Below are 18,635 nucleotides of genomic sequence, written 5' to 3'. Positions count from 1 at the left end.
ACTATATTTCTTTATATTCTTTATTTCAGTAGTAACTTACTAAGTTACTCGTACCTACTCAAGATGGTTGCCATTAAGTTGTCGCTAATCATTTGATAATATTTTAATATATAAAAAATCATTCACAAACAAGTTTAGAAATGTGATATCTTCCTCCAGGTAGTTACTATAAAGAGCTTGTAAATCACTTGCAAATATAAAACAATGGGTTAGTAAGACTCAGAAATCAGTAATAATTGAACAGTTATAAGCTCTTTCGTAAATACTTTGTGAGATAGTAAGATAAGTTTGTAATACATTTTTAAACTCGATTGTAAGTGAGCTATTTTATTTACTAATATATTATTAAATAATTGTTATTATACAGTACAAGGGCATAACCATGGGTTGAGCACTGGGGGTAGTTGAGGTTTCCACCCATTTAAGGGGGTCCAGAGCCTTGTTTCTTCTCACCATATATCGGCTGGTTTTGATTGTACATCGGCCCCCATAATTTACGTCCATGATGCAGTTCATTCATAGTTAAGGATCAGACCTTAAACTAAAGTGTTACCAAATGTGGTCCGACACGCAGTTGTTTTTACTAGCCAGCAGGCTGGTGTTGCTTTTTGAAGTCACCCTTCGCTTAAATGTCCCACCACAGGCGAGAGGGGGGCGCTTAATTTGCAGCCATGTGTGTCAGTTCAGTCATGCACTGCTGGAAGTCATCTTATTAAAGAGTGAACTGTACGTCTGACCTTAACGCTGACTCTTCTGCTCTTTGATTAAACCGCGTTCTGCCGTTCCCAGCTGGTCCATCACTCCCATGATGTACCCTGCGTCGTTTGTGTTCAACGTGCCCAGCACGGCTTACGTGGTCCTCACCTGCATCAACCTCTTCATCGGCATTAATGGCAGCGTGGCCACCTTTGTCATGGAGATGTTTGACGATGAGGTGAGCTGTCAGTTTTCCTTGTTTATTGGGTTTTTTTTCCCTGCTGTGTTCCAAGAAAAATATTCGTGACATATTTAATGTAAAGCATAAGTTAACGGCAAAAAGCCAAATGGTTAAATTTACCTAAACAAAAGCAGAGCATATAACTGCTTAACTACAGATTCCGCTTTTCTAAACCTTTTAATATCATATATTAGATAATTGTGCATATGCTATTTTTTACTGATCCTTTGCAATAATTTTTTGTGACAGGTGCGGTACACGGTTTAAAAAAAAAATTTTCCGTCCCATACTGTTCTTCCTCTGGCTCTCAGGAGCTGTTTAGATACCTGAAGTTTGTTTCTGTTTTTAGAACTTGTTGGTTTCATTACACCTTGTACCAAGGTGTGTCACCATGTGTTTTTAAAGGTGAAACTGCACCAAGCCTCTTCTGTTAACTTGTTAGCATCTCCCTCTCCTCCAGGAATCAGGAACATCCTGTCTCGGAGTTTTCTACTTCCTTCCAAATTCAGCATCCCGCTTCCCCTTCACACCCAAAACAAAACCCCCTGCTTCACCTTCCTGCACTAAAATATATCATCTCTGTGTCATGTATGAACCTTTTACCGAAAAAAAAAAAATCTACATAATAGGCATGTAGCCATGTAGTAAAATTATGGGTTTGAATCTCCGCCTCCTCATATCACGAAATTTGTTTGCTAATGATCAGGCAAGTAGCCAGATTCTAAAATTACAAGTGTGAACCCCCCTTGTAATATGCTTCCACTGCTTGTTTGGCACAATCTACTAAAGAAGACGCCCTCCGAACTTTATGTTATAGTTGCAGTCCTGGTATCTGTGCCCTAAAATTAGGTTAAACTGTGTTAGCTAATTGGGTGGGAGGTGCAGTTTTTGTTGACTTTTTGAAGTTAACTTTAATGCGTGACGGTCAACACCCTTTGACTGGTCCCCATTGCAGTAAATATGTCTTCTCATCGAAGGCATACGTAGTTTATCAGCTAGTGAACTTACAACCCAGTGAAACCATCATCCTTGTACGGGCAGGACACTTGTGCTCGACTACTGCCTTTTCATGAGAGAGCTCCACTACATATTAGTTGTCAAGGGCATTGTTTACCGTGCGGAGAATCCTGTCGTGATGCTGTCAGGCTGGATGAGAAAGCAGGCTGCCCAACTTTGTCAAGTCACCGATTCCCTCTCCAGACGGTAGCACTGGTGTCACCCCGGCCAGCAGTAGGATCCCAGCGCTGCTTTCCATTATACGGCTAACGTCAGCTGCACCGTGTTCACCAGGCGAAGTCACTGCTCCCAGAGAGCTACTCTGCAGATTTAATGCTGACAGATTTCCCCATGTTAAGCTTTGGGGTCTGTTGTTTGCCTGCCTCACAGCTGAACTGAATTATCAGGGCTGAAAATGTCAGAGGCAAGTGTCCTCACAGCGGACTGTAGTCTCATGTCACTCATTTCGTCTGGCACAACATGAATTCCCGAACCGGGGCCTAAGGTTGTTACAGCCAGTCCGCTTCAATAAATCACGGTCCGTAAGATGCTGACCGGCTGGTCCAGGCAGGGAAAGGAAACACAAAACGCGAACGGGAGGAGCAACCAAGCTGTCCTTCCACCCCCCATTTCACTTGGGGGGTACGTTTCTCTGTTTCTCTGCTTCCCTCTGCCTGTATCAAATGGAGCTGGTCTCGTCCGTGAGACCGTGTCAGACGTGGTGTGACCCCGGTGAGTCGCGTGGTGCCTGCGACGGGCAGCGGACGGGCAAAGGCAGGCAAAGCTGCCACAGATCTGCAGTTTCGAGATCATAATAATGGTTGGGGGGGCAGGGGGGTGGGGGGGGGGGGGGTTGAGAGAGAGAGACAAGACAATGTCATGTATTGTACATCCAGCCAATGAGTTCTTCATTATAAATTATACCCTTGTCAAATACCATGTAGACAGAATTACCGGTGACATATTTGTTCATTTTTTTGTTAGTAAATAACCAATTTTTATTAAATTCATTTAATCATGCATTTTATGAAGTGTGGAGTATTTCTGGAACTTTTAAGTTACATCCCCATGCGCATACCTACGAAAGTGTTAGACTGTTCTCTCCTCTTCACTGATTTTGTTCTGGTCCAGAAAACAGACTAATAATCTAATCTTATTATTATGTTTATTATGATGACGTTTTAATTTTTAATCTTAAATAGTTTTTTAAAGGTGACGATATGGGTAATTTTGATCATCTTCCTCATGGATAACCTCAAAAAATATCTCACTCGAGATGGAGAATGAGGTACATTTGTCTTTCCACGTATTTATTTTAGTGTATATTTTGTGGCTGCAAAAGCTTCCATCCATTTAAACAGCTGGCTATTTTTAACTGAGCATTTCAGGTGGAGTAGTTAGTACATATTACAGCAGCAGGATAATATGCTACCCACCATCCTTTATCGTATTAACATAGTTTTTGTGTTTAGGTATAGAAATAAAGGTTTACATCCTCCTATAATGTGCTATGATGTCATGTTATTTGAGTCAGGTGTCACTATGGAAACCAGTGCTAGATAAGAACATTACTTCTGTTTTCCTGCCAAGCGCCAAGGTCAACATGAATGTTCGCTGAAAAAAACACCCTTCAAAGAATGTATGATAGTTTTTTATTATTATTATTATTATTATATATATAAGTTGTAAACAAAATATTGGTAAAGTGAAAATAAAAGCCTTTTACTATTATTTTTTTTCATAATTTTTAATTTGCAGGCTAGTGTTCAGTGTCACCTCTTCAACAGTAAAGTTAGCATTGATTTTGTTCTCTTTTTATACTTTGCTCATCCATTCATCTTTTAACCAGCCGCTTTTCCTAGGCAGGGTGACGCGCCTTGTTGCTTTGTTTTCGCTGTAAATAAAACAAAAAATGGCAGTGAAACAGATGTACCATATTCAGCTGTGATTCTGCAACATGGAACTACTCCGCAGAATCAGCTCTACTGTTTAAACCTTTTTCCCTTTTTCTTTGTAGCAATTGTGTAGTGATTGATGTTTATTAGAAAGATCAGTGAGGGAATGAATCCCACATTATTACCATTGAATTAACACTCTTTAATCTGCTTTCCTGTTCTATTAACCCAGCCATTACTGGATACTCAGTTTTTGGGACTGATAATAATAGAGGATAGAGCCTCGTTCCTTCCTTCCGAGTGGATCCTTCTTCTTCTCTTTCTTCACACCAAAGCTGTGTGGGTCACTGCAGACTACGAGCAATGCAACTAAGGTTTAGTGACGTAACCTATAATTCCCAACTGTTATTAATTATCTTAATCCAAATGCACCCTATTCATCATGACCAGACTGGACTGTTTAACAAATTATCTTGAAGGTTCGCCCATGATTTTATTCAACTGATGCTCATACAGTATTGGATTTAATGGTAAGCAGATGTTTATAAACCAAAGACCCAGAATTTGTCGGCGTTTTTCATAACTCAGTGCCAATATTATGTTTTATCTCATAGATGAGACGGTCACATGTGACTTTTCGTTTCTGTTTTATTCAATCCAGTGGATTTTTGTGGGCCACGCCATCAGTTGTCGGTTCATAGCTAAGGACAGGAGCACTGTGCCGTTTTCAGGATATGGGGACTGGGAGCATGGATGCTAGCTTTGTTATCAGGCACATGTAGAGTGTGAAATGGTGTTTGCCTGAGTGTGGCTGCCATGAGTCCGCAGGCAGAGGAAGACGCGCTATCCTTGAGTGAGATTCCTAGTAATGAAACTGTGCAGGAATATTCATGCGGAGACTGTTTAATCTCACTCTACCTCCAGTAGCATTTGTGCCACCATGACTCTTGTCATAATTGCAGAAGCATTATTTCAGAATTTAGCTCAGGCATTCAGCTTCCCTCTGTGTGCTCCAGATCACCTCAGATTCCCTTTCTATGTTTCAGATCACCTCAGATTCCCTTTCTATGTTTCAGATCACCTCAGATTCCCTTTCTATGCTTCAGATCACCTCAGCTTTCCTCTCTATGCTTCAGATCACCTCAGCTTCCCTCTGTGTGATCCAGATCACCTCAGCTTCCCTCTGTGTGATCCAGATCACCTCAGCTTCCCTCTGTGAGCTACAGATCACCTCGGCTACCATCCATGTGATGTAGATGACCTCAGCTCCCCTCTGTTTACTCCAGATGACCTCAGCTTCCCTATATGTGATCCAGATGACCTCAGCTTCCCTATATGTGATCCAGATGACCTCAGCTTCCCTATATGTGATCCAGATGACCTCAGCTTCCCGGTGTATGCTCCAGATCACCACAGATTTCCTCTCTGTGCTCCCGATCACCCCAGCTTCCCTCTGAGTGTGTCAGCTATACCAGTCGTAACTCAGCATTCCCTAGTTTTGCAAAGCATAGGATGTTCTATGTCTTCTTTTCCTCCTGCTTTGTGTGCTTCCGTCTTTTTCTCCCATATGCTTTCCTCATCTTCCCCCAGCTTCTGACAGCTTCACTGAGCTTTTTTTTTCCCAGCATCTATCTTCTTCCAGCTCCCCAGAGCCTCCCCAAGGCAAATCCTAGAACCTCACGTGCCCTCCCGGGTGTTCCATCGTGTTATGACAAACGTGTCAACGTAAGATACTTCCCCATTTCTCCTCAACAGAACATTTCCCGTATCAACGACATTGTGAAGCAGGTTCTCTTGATCTTCCCACACTTTTGCCTTGGAAGGGGGCTCATCGATATGGCCAAGAACCAGGCCATGGCGACACTGTTTATCAGTTTCGGTGAGTGTCCTGCAAATTCTTGGTTCTTTAGCTGAGTCAATGAGAGTGCAGAGGCCAAAAATACTGCAAGTAACATTCATGAGATAAAAAGATGGTGAAAATATTATATTGTACAATGGGAGCCATGCTTATTGTGGAATTATAGGTTAGGGTTTTGTTATTGAGGCCTTTGTAACCTGCTATTGCCGAATACTTGACATAACTGGCATTCACTAGAAGGGTGATGTACAGAAGCGAACATGACAGGGGAGCAAATGTGTTTCCATTGTGGAAGTATAGCAAAGAATTGCCATTTGAGGAATCATTTGCAGTATGGAGCACAAGAGGAAGGCAATCACCACGTAAAAAGGCTTGTCTAGAAAGGGCCTATTTAGCACAGAATGAGACCGAAAGTGGCTTCGGCTTATCTAAGCATAGGGAAAAAAATCTTTTATTTTCGCCAGTTACAGTGCCTTTTATAAGGCTTGCTTTTTTGGGTGATCTACCAGCATCACCGGCAGGAACAAATCTGACACCAATGCCATAGACAACAAAAAAACATAAATAAATAATGAGTCACAGAATACATATTGTGTGTTTTTTTTTGCATTTTGCTGCTGAGACAAATTACATTTGAAGTGTAACATTATGGAATGGAAATTCATTAAAGCATCACAAAGTGCCTTTGAAAGTTTGATTTAAATATTGATTGTCCTTTATTCAGCGAATGTTATGATTATTACTTCACTGTGAGTATTCTGGAAGGTCGCAGCAGGAAGGTCATCAGAGGTTTGATGCTGAATAGACAGATAACCCCCGTTCTCTGTCCAACTTCAGGAGAGGATCGCTTCCAGAATCCTCTCAGCTGGGCCATGGTGGGCAAGAACCTGTGTGCCATGGCCATCCAGGGCATCCTGATGTTCACTCTGACGCTCCTCATCCAGTACAAGTTCTTCTTCAAACCCAGGCAAGGAGCTCAATGTCGTTTCAAGATCAAGCACCCAACTGAATTCCAGAATTAGATTGCTGTATCAGCCTAATGACAATACCCTGATGGTTAACTATTCAGTAAATAATTTTGATCAAGCAAGCGATATCTCATTAGCTCGCGGTTTCTGGGATTAGTAGACCTTTACATCCAGATACAGAGAACGTGCAGGAAAAGAAGCAGATGAGCTTTTTTAGAAAAACGATCTCAGTCTTAGAACAAAGAGGGATGTAAATGGAATCGTAGAATAGACTGTAGCATATAGAGAACAGGAATGCCTGAAACAGAAGGCTGTGGTACAAAGGAAGCTGTCCAATTATCATTTTATTTGCGAAGGTTGTCCAATGCTTATCTGAACTTTGAGACAAAAGGTAAATACGTTTTAATAAAAACCACCAGACAGAACTGTCTTCCTCAGACTCTGAACATCGGCATTTTTTATACCTTCTCATGATTGGTCCATTCCTCTGTCTGTCAGGCTGGTGAAGGTGGGGCAGCAGAGGGCAGAGCAAGAGGACATGGACGTGGCAGCAGAGCGGCTGCGTGTGCGCCAGGGGGGAGCCCGGACTGACCTTCTGAGAGTGTGTGATCTAACGAAGGTAATAGCTATGCTTTAACACGGGACATTCTGCTGCTGCCACGATTGTATCACACTGCACTATCAAGAAAATAGTTGGCAGGATAGTTTCTCAAAGTACTTTTTGGTTAGATAATAAACATCAGCCTCGTGTTGTGCCGTGTGGGGTACCAAATGAATAACAGGGCTCAACAGATCTCTTACTTTTGTTTTGAGTGAATATAGTTATTCTGTGGAGCTGATAATGGTGTGCGATAAATCTTTCCATTTTTATTTAATGTAGGGCATTTTATACACAACCTGTCGCAAAGAACTCTGCGGCGATTTACGATAATTTTTCCCAGAAGGAATCAAAAAGCCCCAAATGCAAATATAATAATAGGAATAACCGAAAAGAATTTCCTGCTCTCTTCAATAGATGCAATCAAGTTGTACTCCTGAAGAATAGTGCCTGTTTTGAATAACAGATGGCTTGATTGTGTTGTGATCATCCTTCGTCCTTCATGGTGTTTACCTCAGCATCACCGGATAACGCAAGTTCTCCATCTTAGCGGTGCCCCTTTCCTGATTGGCTCAGTCCTATCTATGGAGCCCCCACCAGGACTCCACCTCCAATGAGGTGGCAGTGTCTGGCTAGCAGCTTCGGATGCTGTATCTTTGACCAGCAGGTCGCCAGTTCAAATCCCAGGGCTGGGCTCTTCAGTAAGGTCCCGACCCTCAATTGCTCTCAGGGCTAGCTGACCCTCCCCTCCCTAAAAAATGTAAACCACTTTGGATGGATAACACAGTCTGGTAACTGAATTAATGTAATGTAACAGCCCACAGACACCCTGACGCCCAAGCCAAAACTGATGTAAAATAGTCACAAAACTCTCTCAGCTCCTGTACAATTAATCTGAGCCTATTAGCTGGGCCAGTCTTCTGAAGGTCTTTTTTATTAGGGACCATAAACCATATTGTGAACCACAGCTTACTTAACATCTAATACCTGAATCCTCACAGTGTTAATTCCAGTTGTGCAAGTTCGATTTGACCTTCATAATACCCCCCTTAATCAGCCCATGCGCTACATGGAACATGAACCGCTAAGAAATATTTGGCTCTCCCACCAACCTAGGAATGTTCCGAGCTGGGAAGAACGACCCACAACTGAGAATGGCCATCCTACCACAGAAGCCGTAGTGATGGTCTTGCACAGTGATGTAGGGTGACCACTGAATCCTTATCAGGAGGGACACTAAGAGCTACTTCAGATTTTACAAACTGCTTTAAAACTGAAAGGCTCCTGTGCTTTGATTGTTTTGTTTCCTTGATTGAAAGACTCATCCAGCTGTTTCACATTAATGACATAATTGAAATGGTAGTTTGCAAATCCTGCCCAAGCTCAAAGTGTCCTCCCTGACATGGATTTTCTGATCACCCTTGGAGTGACACCTTCGTCACCAGTCACTCTGGGCTTCTTTTGTGCCTGCAAATGCTTTACTTGCTACTACACTTGAAGAGAGCGACAGCTGAGGGATAAACAACAATCGCATAGCCGGGGGGGGTGGTGAATCCTTCATTAATCGCAGACCAGTGCAGACATACCTAACATTCATTATTTTTCTTTTTTCCTTCTTTCATTTCACATCTGCTTCTATATTCAGTCCAGTTTATTTATGTATGTGCCGTTAATTACACAGTTCCTAAGCTTTACCAAAAATATTTGGCCTAAAAATATTACTAAATGATAAAATAGTGTGTGGAAGTGGAAAAATGTGAGAAAACGACAAAAAAAGACTTGGGGGGGCAACCCCACCTCCAGAGATGCTGACAATGCAGAAATGTATGTACGTTTTTATAAATAAAGTTTTGCACAGAAGTAAAGCCCTCCTCTCAGTTCTAATGTAACCTTCCATTCCAGGGAATTGACATGCAGCCACAGGAACCCAATATCTGTTTTAATTTGAGGCTGTCATCCTAAAACAAGGCAGATATGTGATGGTAATCTTTTTTTTGTAATGAAAAGAAAGTAATTTTGGGGGGAAAAAATTGGTTGCTCGCTGCTATAAAGTAACCTCATTTATACGTCTTCCAAAGGATATGGATATTTCTAAACATCTGAAGTATGTCAGAAATTGCATGAATAATTTTAAATCAAGATAATTGATTTGATAGAGAATAATTGTCTAACTTCAACTTGGAAAATGGGAAAGCAGTTAATCCTGCTTTAAGATCATGGATTTTTTTTTTTTGCTGCTTTTTGCCTCTGAGCTGCTGATCCGTTTCCTGATTTAACAGCTATTTCTGGAACCGTGTGTCCCAGGTCTCTCTGGCGAAGATCCTGCTCGACGGTACAGCCCATTTGTTTGCGGCTGATGTTTGCGGAGGCCGTTTCAATGGCATCGTTTTGTTTTTGCTGCATTGCGATGCAAACTGCGTCTGCGGTTTCCCCGAAAAGGCCCTTCCTGAATGGGGCCACCGGTTTGAAATTCAGGCTCGGTCCCGACTTCAAGAACGAGTTCGCCCAGACTGCGGATGAAAGCGATCACACATTAAACAGCAGGAAGATGGGAACGCAGAATGCCGAGTCTCTCTAGTTCCTCCTTCGCTCATTGTGAGACCCTCCATGCTTGTACACCCCCGACAGACACAAGAAATGAACACAGACGGAGCGGCTGCACGGCGCGCCCCACGTGCATGACGGGCTCCTGTTTATGGTCTTCCCGCAGTCGTTTTATCATGTAAATATAAGCACGCTATCTCCAGGGCACAGCTGTGATCCAGCGTTATGACCGAGCTCAGCAGTAAGAATGGGGGACTGAGGAAGCATCATCCTTGGCGCCTCTTTGGAAAGCATCCGACAGCAGAGGCGCAGGAAATCGGGTCACGTGTCACGCAAATCTGTCTCTGAGGGGCAGAGGAAAGCGAGCTTCTCATCAGGATCTTTTCTTGAAAGATGTTAGCAAATAGACACTAGGTCATCCGTTCCAGGAATCCCCTGCTAGCCTGCGGTGCATTTCCCAAACAACGATGGAAGTTAGTATTAATGATGCATCGTACTATGGTAGTTCAAACTAACCAACATCCGAAGTACGACTGTTTCCCAAAACCGTCGTATCACAGTAGTTTGAACCACGATAGTTCGTTGGGACTACTGTAGTTCGAACGTCATCAATATATTGTGTCAGTCACATAACACCAATAATATGAAAAACTCAGAAATAGCAATAGCGGCAAAATAATGGGATGCTTCTAGGAGTGGTAAACAGAAGAACTTTTAGCTATGACACTGCATTTTGTGACCTACGTTCCATCTGTAATTACGTTGATTGCAGTTCATTGTGTTTCAGTCACACTACGAACACTTATAATTCCTGGTCCGACGTTGTCTCTTACAGAATGTTAGTGGCTGACTGGAATAGACAGGTGCGTGTAATATCCAAACATCACAGACGTCATTTCCTGAGTACAAAGGCATGGATTCGTATCTGACCGCTGTAGTGTCATTCTGTCAGTCAATAAGGAGTACTTCATCAAAGTGCTGTACTTTTTCTGTTGTCCCTCTGAAGTTATGTGTGTAATGAAGAAACTGCACAACATCCAATGGTCTGCATAGGGCTACAAATACACACATGTACACATACAAGGGATAATGATTTATTATTATTGGGTTTTATTTCTTTTCTTTTATTAATGTTTTTTAATTATTTCTCTATTTTTTTTACTATATGTGGCGAAGTGTACCATATGGCACAATGACCACTGAGTACACAATATATTTTACCACTACACTACACTAATACACACTAACTGCATATGCTACTACAGGGGTGGGCAATCTTATCCAGAAAGGGCTGGTGTGTTTGCAGGTTTTTTGGGGATAACCATTCGATCAGTTGTGTGCAAGTCGATCAGTCCTCTATGTACTACTTTAAGTAAGGAGTTGGAGCGAAAAGCTGCATGCCTAATGGCCCTTTCTGCATAAAATTTGCCACCGCTGTGCTAATACAATTCTTTGCAGTCTGAGAATTCACCCTGTTGCTCACTACAGACAGTTGCCGACTTGGTCGATCTAATATACAATCATACCTTACTTATGACCAGAGACCCACACAATTACGTTTCAAACTACATTTTCAGACAACTTCACTTTATATGTGATCGTAGAGCTAAATTATTCCTTATTAGGTATTAAAGATTATTAAATTTCTTACGGTAAATTCTTCTCACGGTGACTATACCCTTCTTAGACTGCATTTACCACCATCGCTGACATATTTACCCGGAACTAAGCTTCTAACTACAGCTCGAGAACTGTAATTTGAACTACGCAACTTAATGACAGTGTTTGCGAACATTCGTTCGAACTATAGTTTTGGGAAACACCTGCGTCGTTTAACAATGCATCGCACTACGTAAGTTCGCAGCGTCGTTACCTCCGTAGTTCGAACTATGGTTTTGGGAAACACCTGCGTCATACTTACATAGTTCGAACCACGCAAGTTGCTAACGTGGTTTTGGGAAATGCACCCCTGATGGCTTTCAATTTTTTCTACTATGTACCTAATGTTGCATTTCTGGTTCTTGAATAGTCATTATTGGGTTCTTGCTTAGTTAGAAGTTGTTGTGTTGCTCATGCTGCAATACTGCTTACACTAGTACTTGGTACCTCAGCCTAGCTGTATTTATGCCTAGTCGACTCCCCGAGAACATGGATGTTTGTCTTGTACTATTAGCCTCACTTGTATGCCGCTTTGGACAAAAGTGTCTGCTAAAAAAAGTGAAAAAATATATGTAGAAACTCCGAAAGTATGATTCCTAACATTAGCACAGACTTGGAAAAAGCTGTCCCTATTGCATTATACGCCGGCAATAATATAAAGGGACATATTTAAGAACATAAGGAATTTACAAACGAGAGGAGGCCATTCAGCCCATCAAGCTCGTTTGGGGAGAACTTAACTAATAGCTCAGAGTTGTTAAAATCTTATCTAGCTCTGATTGTGCTGTGGTTGCCTGATTGGAGTTTAGTTTGTTTGACATCACTACTCTCAAATCTCTAACTCACACAAGTACTACAACCAAAATATCTGTGACTTATTATGCATTAACCCTTCATTTATAGATTTAATGAACTATTGATGTATACAAGATTTAAAACATGCATATTTTCTAAAAAAATACACAAGCAAAATTATTAACTTAACATTTGTATAACAGCTGTGTGTGTTTTGAATTTGCTCCCCCTCCCAATAATATCAATTTTCAATAACATAGATATATCTAACATAGCTAATCATTAAAATATTCATAGTGCAATTAAATTTTAATGTAGAAACGAAAAAAAGCTTTTATTAACAAATAGCTACATGCAGCTTGCTATTCTAGGAGGCCTGCCTAATAATTTCCCTGCACTGTAATAAGAAACGACTTTTCTGAAACAAATACACAAAAAATTACTCCAGAAAACATTCCAGTGAAAGAGGCGAATAAATTTCAAAGGTAGGTCAAAAATTATAGCAACAGAGTATCGTTGGGAAGCAGCAATGCCTCTCCTCCATCTCCTCTATGTCCTCTACTTTCCTGCCAGCTATGATTGTTTAATTACCAGATGTAACTTGCAGCTGCAGTGACAAAAAAATGTTTAAACCTGCCATACGAGTAGCCTTCCTCCCAAAATGTGGATTTTTAAAGGTTTTTAATGACGATAGCTGATCTGAAAGAAGCTATGTTAAAACATAAGTCTGTGTTTTATTAAAACATAAATCTACTTTGCATTCTTAAAAACATGTTTTTTTTTTTGTAGAATGTTATACTTTGACTACAGCTTAAAACATTAATGCTTAAACAGTGGAAAGGAAGTAACCCTGCTTCATGCATGCAGTGTCAGAATAGTATCAATTTGTACCCTTGCCTGTCACTGGGGCTGTACCCTCAAGGGTCTGCCAATTGTACCCTAATTGTAGGTAAATGTACCTTTTAGTCTAATTTAAGGTACAGAAATGGACTCTGAGGAGCTTCCCCAAGGTGCAAACAACAAAATGGTACAAAAACGTTACTCATAGTCCGTATCTGTATCTTAAGAGGTACCTTTACCCTTGAGGGTACAGCCCGAGTGACAAATAAAGGTACAAATTGGTGCTCATTTTTCTGACAGTGTAGCAAGGCAGCTCTGTAGGTTGTTTGTGGCACCTGACCACACATCCGGAGGCCGAGGGAGAGCATGTCGGCAGCCGGTAGGCGGTGGTGTCGAGTCCCGACCGGACGTCCTTCACCACACCCTCGACAAACAGATACGCAAAGTCAGGCCAGTACACAAGCTGTGCCGTTTTTTTCTGCAGCCATTTTTTTTCTGAGCTAGCTATGGCTTCAGGATTCACATCCTGACCAGAATAGTGACTTCTTGAAAATATTTTTTGTTGCGACGAAAGGACTAAGCAAACTGTTAAAACTGAGGATTTTTTTTTTTTTCTAGAAAAATGGTGTTGGATTTCTGTAGGACCGTGTGTAGTTGAAGGACTCCACATCACACCTTCAAACTGACAAAAAAGAATAAAGAATAAAGTTTTTCAGACCTATAAATGTAGATCTATTACAGAATTCCAGATCATATATACTGAACATGTACATAGATAACCTGCACATTAACCTTTACACTATTTCATCATTTATTCATCATTGAGTCAATATTCAGTCTATATCTGACAAAGTATGGGAACTTTAAAAATGAATATTTTGAGACATACCTTTGAGAAACATTAACTTGTATAATTCTTTTTCCTAATCATTTCTTGTACCAACTTTGGGACCTTTTTTAGTCTTTGTATTCCATGTCTTATGTAACACCTTCAAATCAGTCAAATTTGGCGATTCATCACAAACCCTGGTTTATGGGTTTGTGATGAAAAGTAAAAATTAATAGGACTGGGCAACAAGAGGGTGGATAGTTCACCTCTAGTTGGTTAGTTTTTTTTTCCCTTTCTTCCCAGTAAATTAATCAGAGCAACTGTATAACCATGACAAAGCAATTTCCCTTTGGGATTAATAAAGTTCTTTGAATCTTGAAACAAAATCTTGGTCTGGATTTATACTTTCTGGACCTGAACTGTCTGCCTGTGTGGGCAGCTCTGATAGGTGAATAGATTATTCTGGTCTAAATGTGGTCACCTGGGCAATGATGAACAATGAAGGCCACCATTATAACTGAAACAATCCCTGGCTGAGGGTAGGCTCTTTCTCCCTGGCTACATTTGTCCATCCTGTATCCCCCAAGTAGAAACACGGCAGCTGAAATGATGTATTTCATGTAGTCACCTTCACGCCCTCAAGCTCCCGACCTTCTGTCCCCTGCAGATCTACCGCGGAAAGAAGAGGCCAGCGGTGGATGGGATATGCATGGGGGTACCTACTGCTGAGGTGAGAGAGCGCCTCCCCAATAAGGCATGTCAAAGCACGTTGATACAAGGGTATCTGCTGTTAATTCAACTACACAGGATCATCTACACTAGTGGCCAAAATCGTGGAAACACTTTTTTAGTTGGCAGAACTTTATTCAGATGTTGCTCCAGTTACTTATTTAATCATCCAATGTATGATATTCGTAACATTCTTTGATTGTTTCTAAACATTACAGCCAATATTCGTGTAGTAATTGTTAAAGCGTAATGCCAAAAAAGCTACCCGTTTCCACAATTTTGGCCACTGGTGCACTCGGAACTCCTCTACAGAGGAAAATGTATTCGTAAGATGTGCGCAGAGTAACTGGTCATAAGGCTGGATGGATGGATAACGCAGAACTAATTTTTATGACTGACACACGTTTGAAAAATAATAATAATAATAAAAAAAAGGAATGAGGAAAAATCAAGTGGGATGAAACTGCAGGAAGGAAATATTTTTAGCATTTTTATCAATTGTGTCTTATACATGATCCCCTCATTGTTGACATGAATATGGGGCCTATCTTTGCATCTTCATTTTCCTGTTTATGCCATATTCATATAAATGTCAGTGGAATAATGTGCCGGGTAGCTGTGGTTCTTCAGCATCTGTCATACATTATTTAGTGGGATGCTTATTGCCATCGAGTGAGCGCTGCTGTGATCTAAATCTCTCTACGTAAACAAACAAGAATAGATCGATGAATGGAAATGAATGAAATATTCAGTGGCTGTGTGTGTGTGTGCGCGCGCCGTCACACGATATTTAATTCCACACGAAATCACGAGGCCTCGCTCTTCTGCCTCCATAGGTTTAACATGAGTTCCTTAATATTCTTTATACCATACTTCCAACTATAACACCATATGAACCAGGATGACTATGTAGCTTGGGTGCGTAACCACAACTTTTTGATATATATATTTATATTTTTGTTATGTTACCATTATTTCCTATTTGCCATTTTTTAGGGGATAGTGAGCAAAATACATCTTAAATTTGGCATTTGGAATTGAATAAATACACTCAATGTCATTTAAATGATGTCATCCGTCTCAGGCTAATTACCTGTATACCGCCATGGCATTTCACCTGGATGTTCATTGGGGAAAAGGGTAGATGAACGTGGTATGCATTGGCATGTCAATTAACTCCAAGCAGTTTAGCACTTTTACATTACTCAGGAACCCATTACCATGGGGCACGGAGCATTTTCTGCAGCCATCCTTCATAAAAGCTTGCAAAACAAAGCATAACAGATATATAATCATATATAAGACTCTTGATTTCTTACACCATTGTAGTTCATTGTGCGTCACTTCTCTTTTTATGTAATTTTCAATGATGATTTATTGCAATGCATCAGCGTTTCACAATCCAGTCCCTGAAGAGCCCCAGCCAGTCCAGATTTTTGCTCCCTCCCAGACAGTAAACATATTTGCTCCCTGGGAGGGACCAAAAATGTGGACTTTCTGGGTGTCCCCAAGGACCAGATTGGGAAACACTGCGATACACCTTTAAATGTCAGCTAGGCTGGGGCAGCGCTCTTAATACAGCATTGAGAAAGGCACGTGGTGTGTGGCAGTTTGCTCTGAAAGATGTGGAGCCAGGATAAAGAGCACTTTGTGGTAGCTGACACGAGCATCTTCCCAGGCGTGCAGAATACCAAGCTGCTTTTTAAGTTTCGGGGAAGCAACAAAGGCTTATTCACTTTCACGTACACGCAAATCCCCTTGGAACTGGTGGGGTATTTTTTTTATTTAATCCAAAAGATGTTTTTTAATGGAAAATCTCTAACCTGTTTACGTTCCAGGAATCCTATGAGATTTTTGCATGCTTGCCATGTAATGTGGCGTGTACAGTGATGGAGCGTTAACCTCTTCTCGGTGTCAATCAACCCTGTTATAAACCTGATGCGTCAATCAGCCTCAGCGGTTCCAGACTGTCACTGGTCCTCCTGCGTCACTGCAGCCTGTGCGATGCCTGATGCTGAGATGGACCAGCCTGCAAAAGTTAACACAAAAGCCAAAATATAGTGTGGTGTGCGAAACCTTCTTCTTAAAGTGAAGGAATCAGAGCTAAAACTGATAATGTGACATGAAAATTATTTCCTATGCTGGTTAAAATTGCTGGTGCTGGTATTGACAACGACAGCTTCAAAAATCAGCAGATTTTTCCCATTTTCACCCTTTTGTGCAAATTCACTTTTACTAAAGTGTTTCATGTACCAGACTCAAAGGATTCTCAGGTCAAGCCACTTTATTGCCGTTTCATGCATGAAATGATATTGTGATTATAGGACAAGATACATTTCAGCAATAAATGCTGGCCTGGGAGGGGGGGGGGGGGCGCAAATAAGAATAAAAATAAAATAAAATAAAACATTACACAGAAATATACATCAATGACAACAACAATGAACAGTGGTTTAGGCAGTAGGCCGTGCAAATGGCAGAAATAAATGTGCGTTTTCCCAACATTTATATGGTGGGTAGACGCGTCTGAAATCACATATTTGTTAGCTATGTAGTAGGTGAAATATAATGTGCTAAGTGAGCAGTATGTCTGAATCCTCAGTACAGAGGGGACAGTCGGCAAACTAATCGGATGACATACTGCATGCTACATACTGCATACTACAATTATGAAATTTTAAAGGTGTGCAACTGGTGGACATTACACTATCCCATAAGACCACTGGAGCTACAACCAGAGGCACAGAATGCCACTTGCTCAAGAGTTTGTTTCAAGATGGCAGAGGAAGTGCTCTCTCTGTACAAATTTAAGTAGAAAACGGTACCCAGTTGACTGAAATATGTCAAGCTACATCATTGGTAAACTACCGGGTATGCAATATGTCTGGGTGCATACATACTGTATGCATATATACTCGGTGCATATATACAGTATGCAATGTTTGGGTGCATACATACTGGGTACATATATAATGTTGTTATGCATACATACAGCATATACTTCATTAACAGTTGAGTAGTACGCTTGTAATGAAATTCAGTAGGTGCTGTGCAAGTACGTGATTTCGAACACATCTGAGAAATCTGATAGCCTGTGGGGGAAAATGATTATAGAGCCCGGTGGTGGTGCCCAGAATTCTCCGGAGCCTTTTTCCAGACGGAAGAGGATGAACAGGCTGTATGACAGGTGTGAGGGATCACATGTGATAGAGTGGGCTCTGCTGTGCAGCTGTTAATATAAATGTCCATAAGGGTAGGTAGATAGGTTCCTATGGTCTTATCTGCTGCCTTCACCATTTGTCGGAGGGACTTGCAGTCTGAGACTTTGCAATTCCTGTACCAGACAGTAACGCACCTGTTTAGGAAGCTCTCTATGGTTCCTCTGTAGAAAGTCACTAGAACTGGGCTGGGGGGGAGGGGGGGTTTGGGGTTGGTCTTCTCAGATGGCAGAGGAGGTGGGCACTGGGAGATGATGTCAGGTCATCTGATATGTCTACTCCAAGGATCTTGGGGTACACATATTACCACTTTCACAGTGGATTGATGTTTAGTGGAGGCTACCATATTGGGCTTCCTGAAATCTGTTATTATCTCCTCGGTCTTCTCCACACTCAGGGCCAGGTCGTTATCCGCATGTCACGCCGCTGCTCACTCTGACTCTTGTCTGTATGCAGTTCCATCATCGTTGCTGATCAGAGCCTCCACTGTCTCCTCTGCAGACCTGATGATGTGGTTGTGCACCTCAGATGCACTCAGCCACAATGCTACAGTCACCCCCGTTAATCTGTGTCTCTCCGCCTGCATATCTGCATAATCAGCTGCATTGTAAAAGTCCTGTTTTTCCCCTTTATCTACAGTGCTTTGGTTTGTTGGGTATAAATGGAGCTGGAAAAACGACCACATTCAAGATGCTGACGGGGGACATCGCAGTCTCCAGCGGAGATGCCTTCTTGAACGGTTACAGGTAGATATATTAACCAATCAGAG

General features: G+C 41.4%; 1 protein-coding gene across 1 annotated transcript in view; it reads left to right on the top strand.

Moving 5' to 3' along the window:
* Positions 1-18,635, top strand: part of LOC111842617 (phospholipid-transporting ATPase ABCA1-like) — a 163,064-nt gene that overhangs the window by 116,504 nt on the left and 27,925 nt on the right. Inside the window, exons 39-44 of the mRNA XM_023809414.2 lie at positions 790-934; positions 5,584-5,707; positions 6,524-6,653; positions 7,153-7,273; positions 14,587-14,649; positions 18,506-18,612. Of these exons, the coding sequence (XP_023665182.2) occupies positions 790-934; positions 5,584-5,707; positions 6,524-6,653; positions 7,153-7,273; positions 14,587-14,649; positions 18,506-18,612 (690 nt within the window). The remainder of the gene's footprint in view (positions 1-789; positions 935-5,583; positions 5,708-6,523; positions 6,654-7,152; positions 7,274-14,586; positions 14,650-18,505; positions 18,613-18,635) is intronic.

The sequence above is a fragment of the Paramormyrops kingsleyae genome, chromosome 12 (assembly GCF_048594095.1).
Source record: "Paramormyrops kingsleyae isolate MSU_618 chromosome 12, PKINGS_0.4, whole genome shotgun sequence".
Classification (NCBI taxonomy): domain Eukaryota; kingdom Metazoa; phylum Chordata; class Actinopteri; order Osteoglossiformes; family Mormyridae; genus Paramormyrops; species Paramormyrops kingsleyae.
Note: the sequence above shows the minus strand (reverse complement) of the source record. Positions and strands in the feature narration are given on the sequence as shown.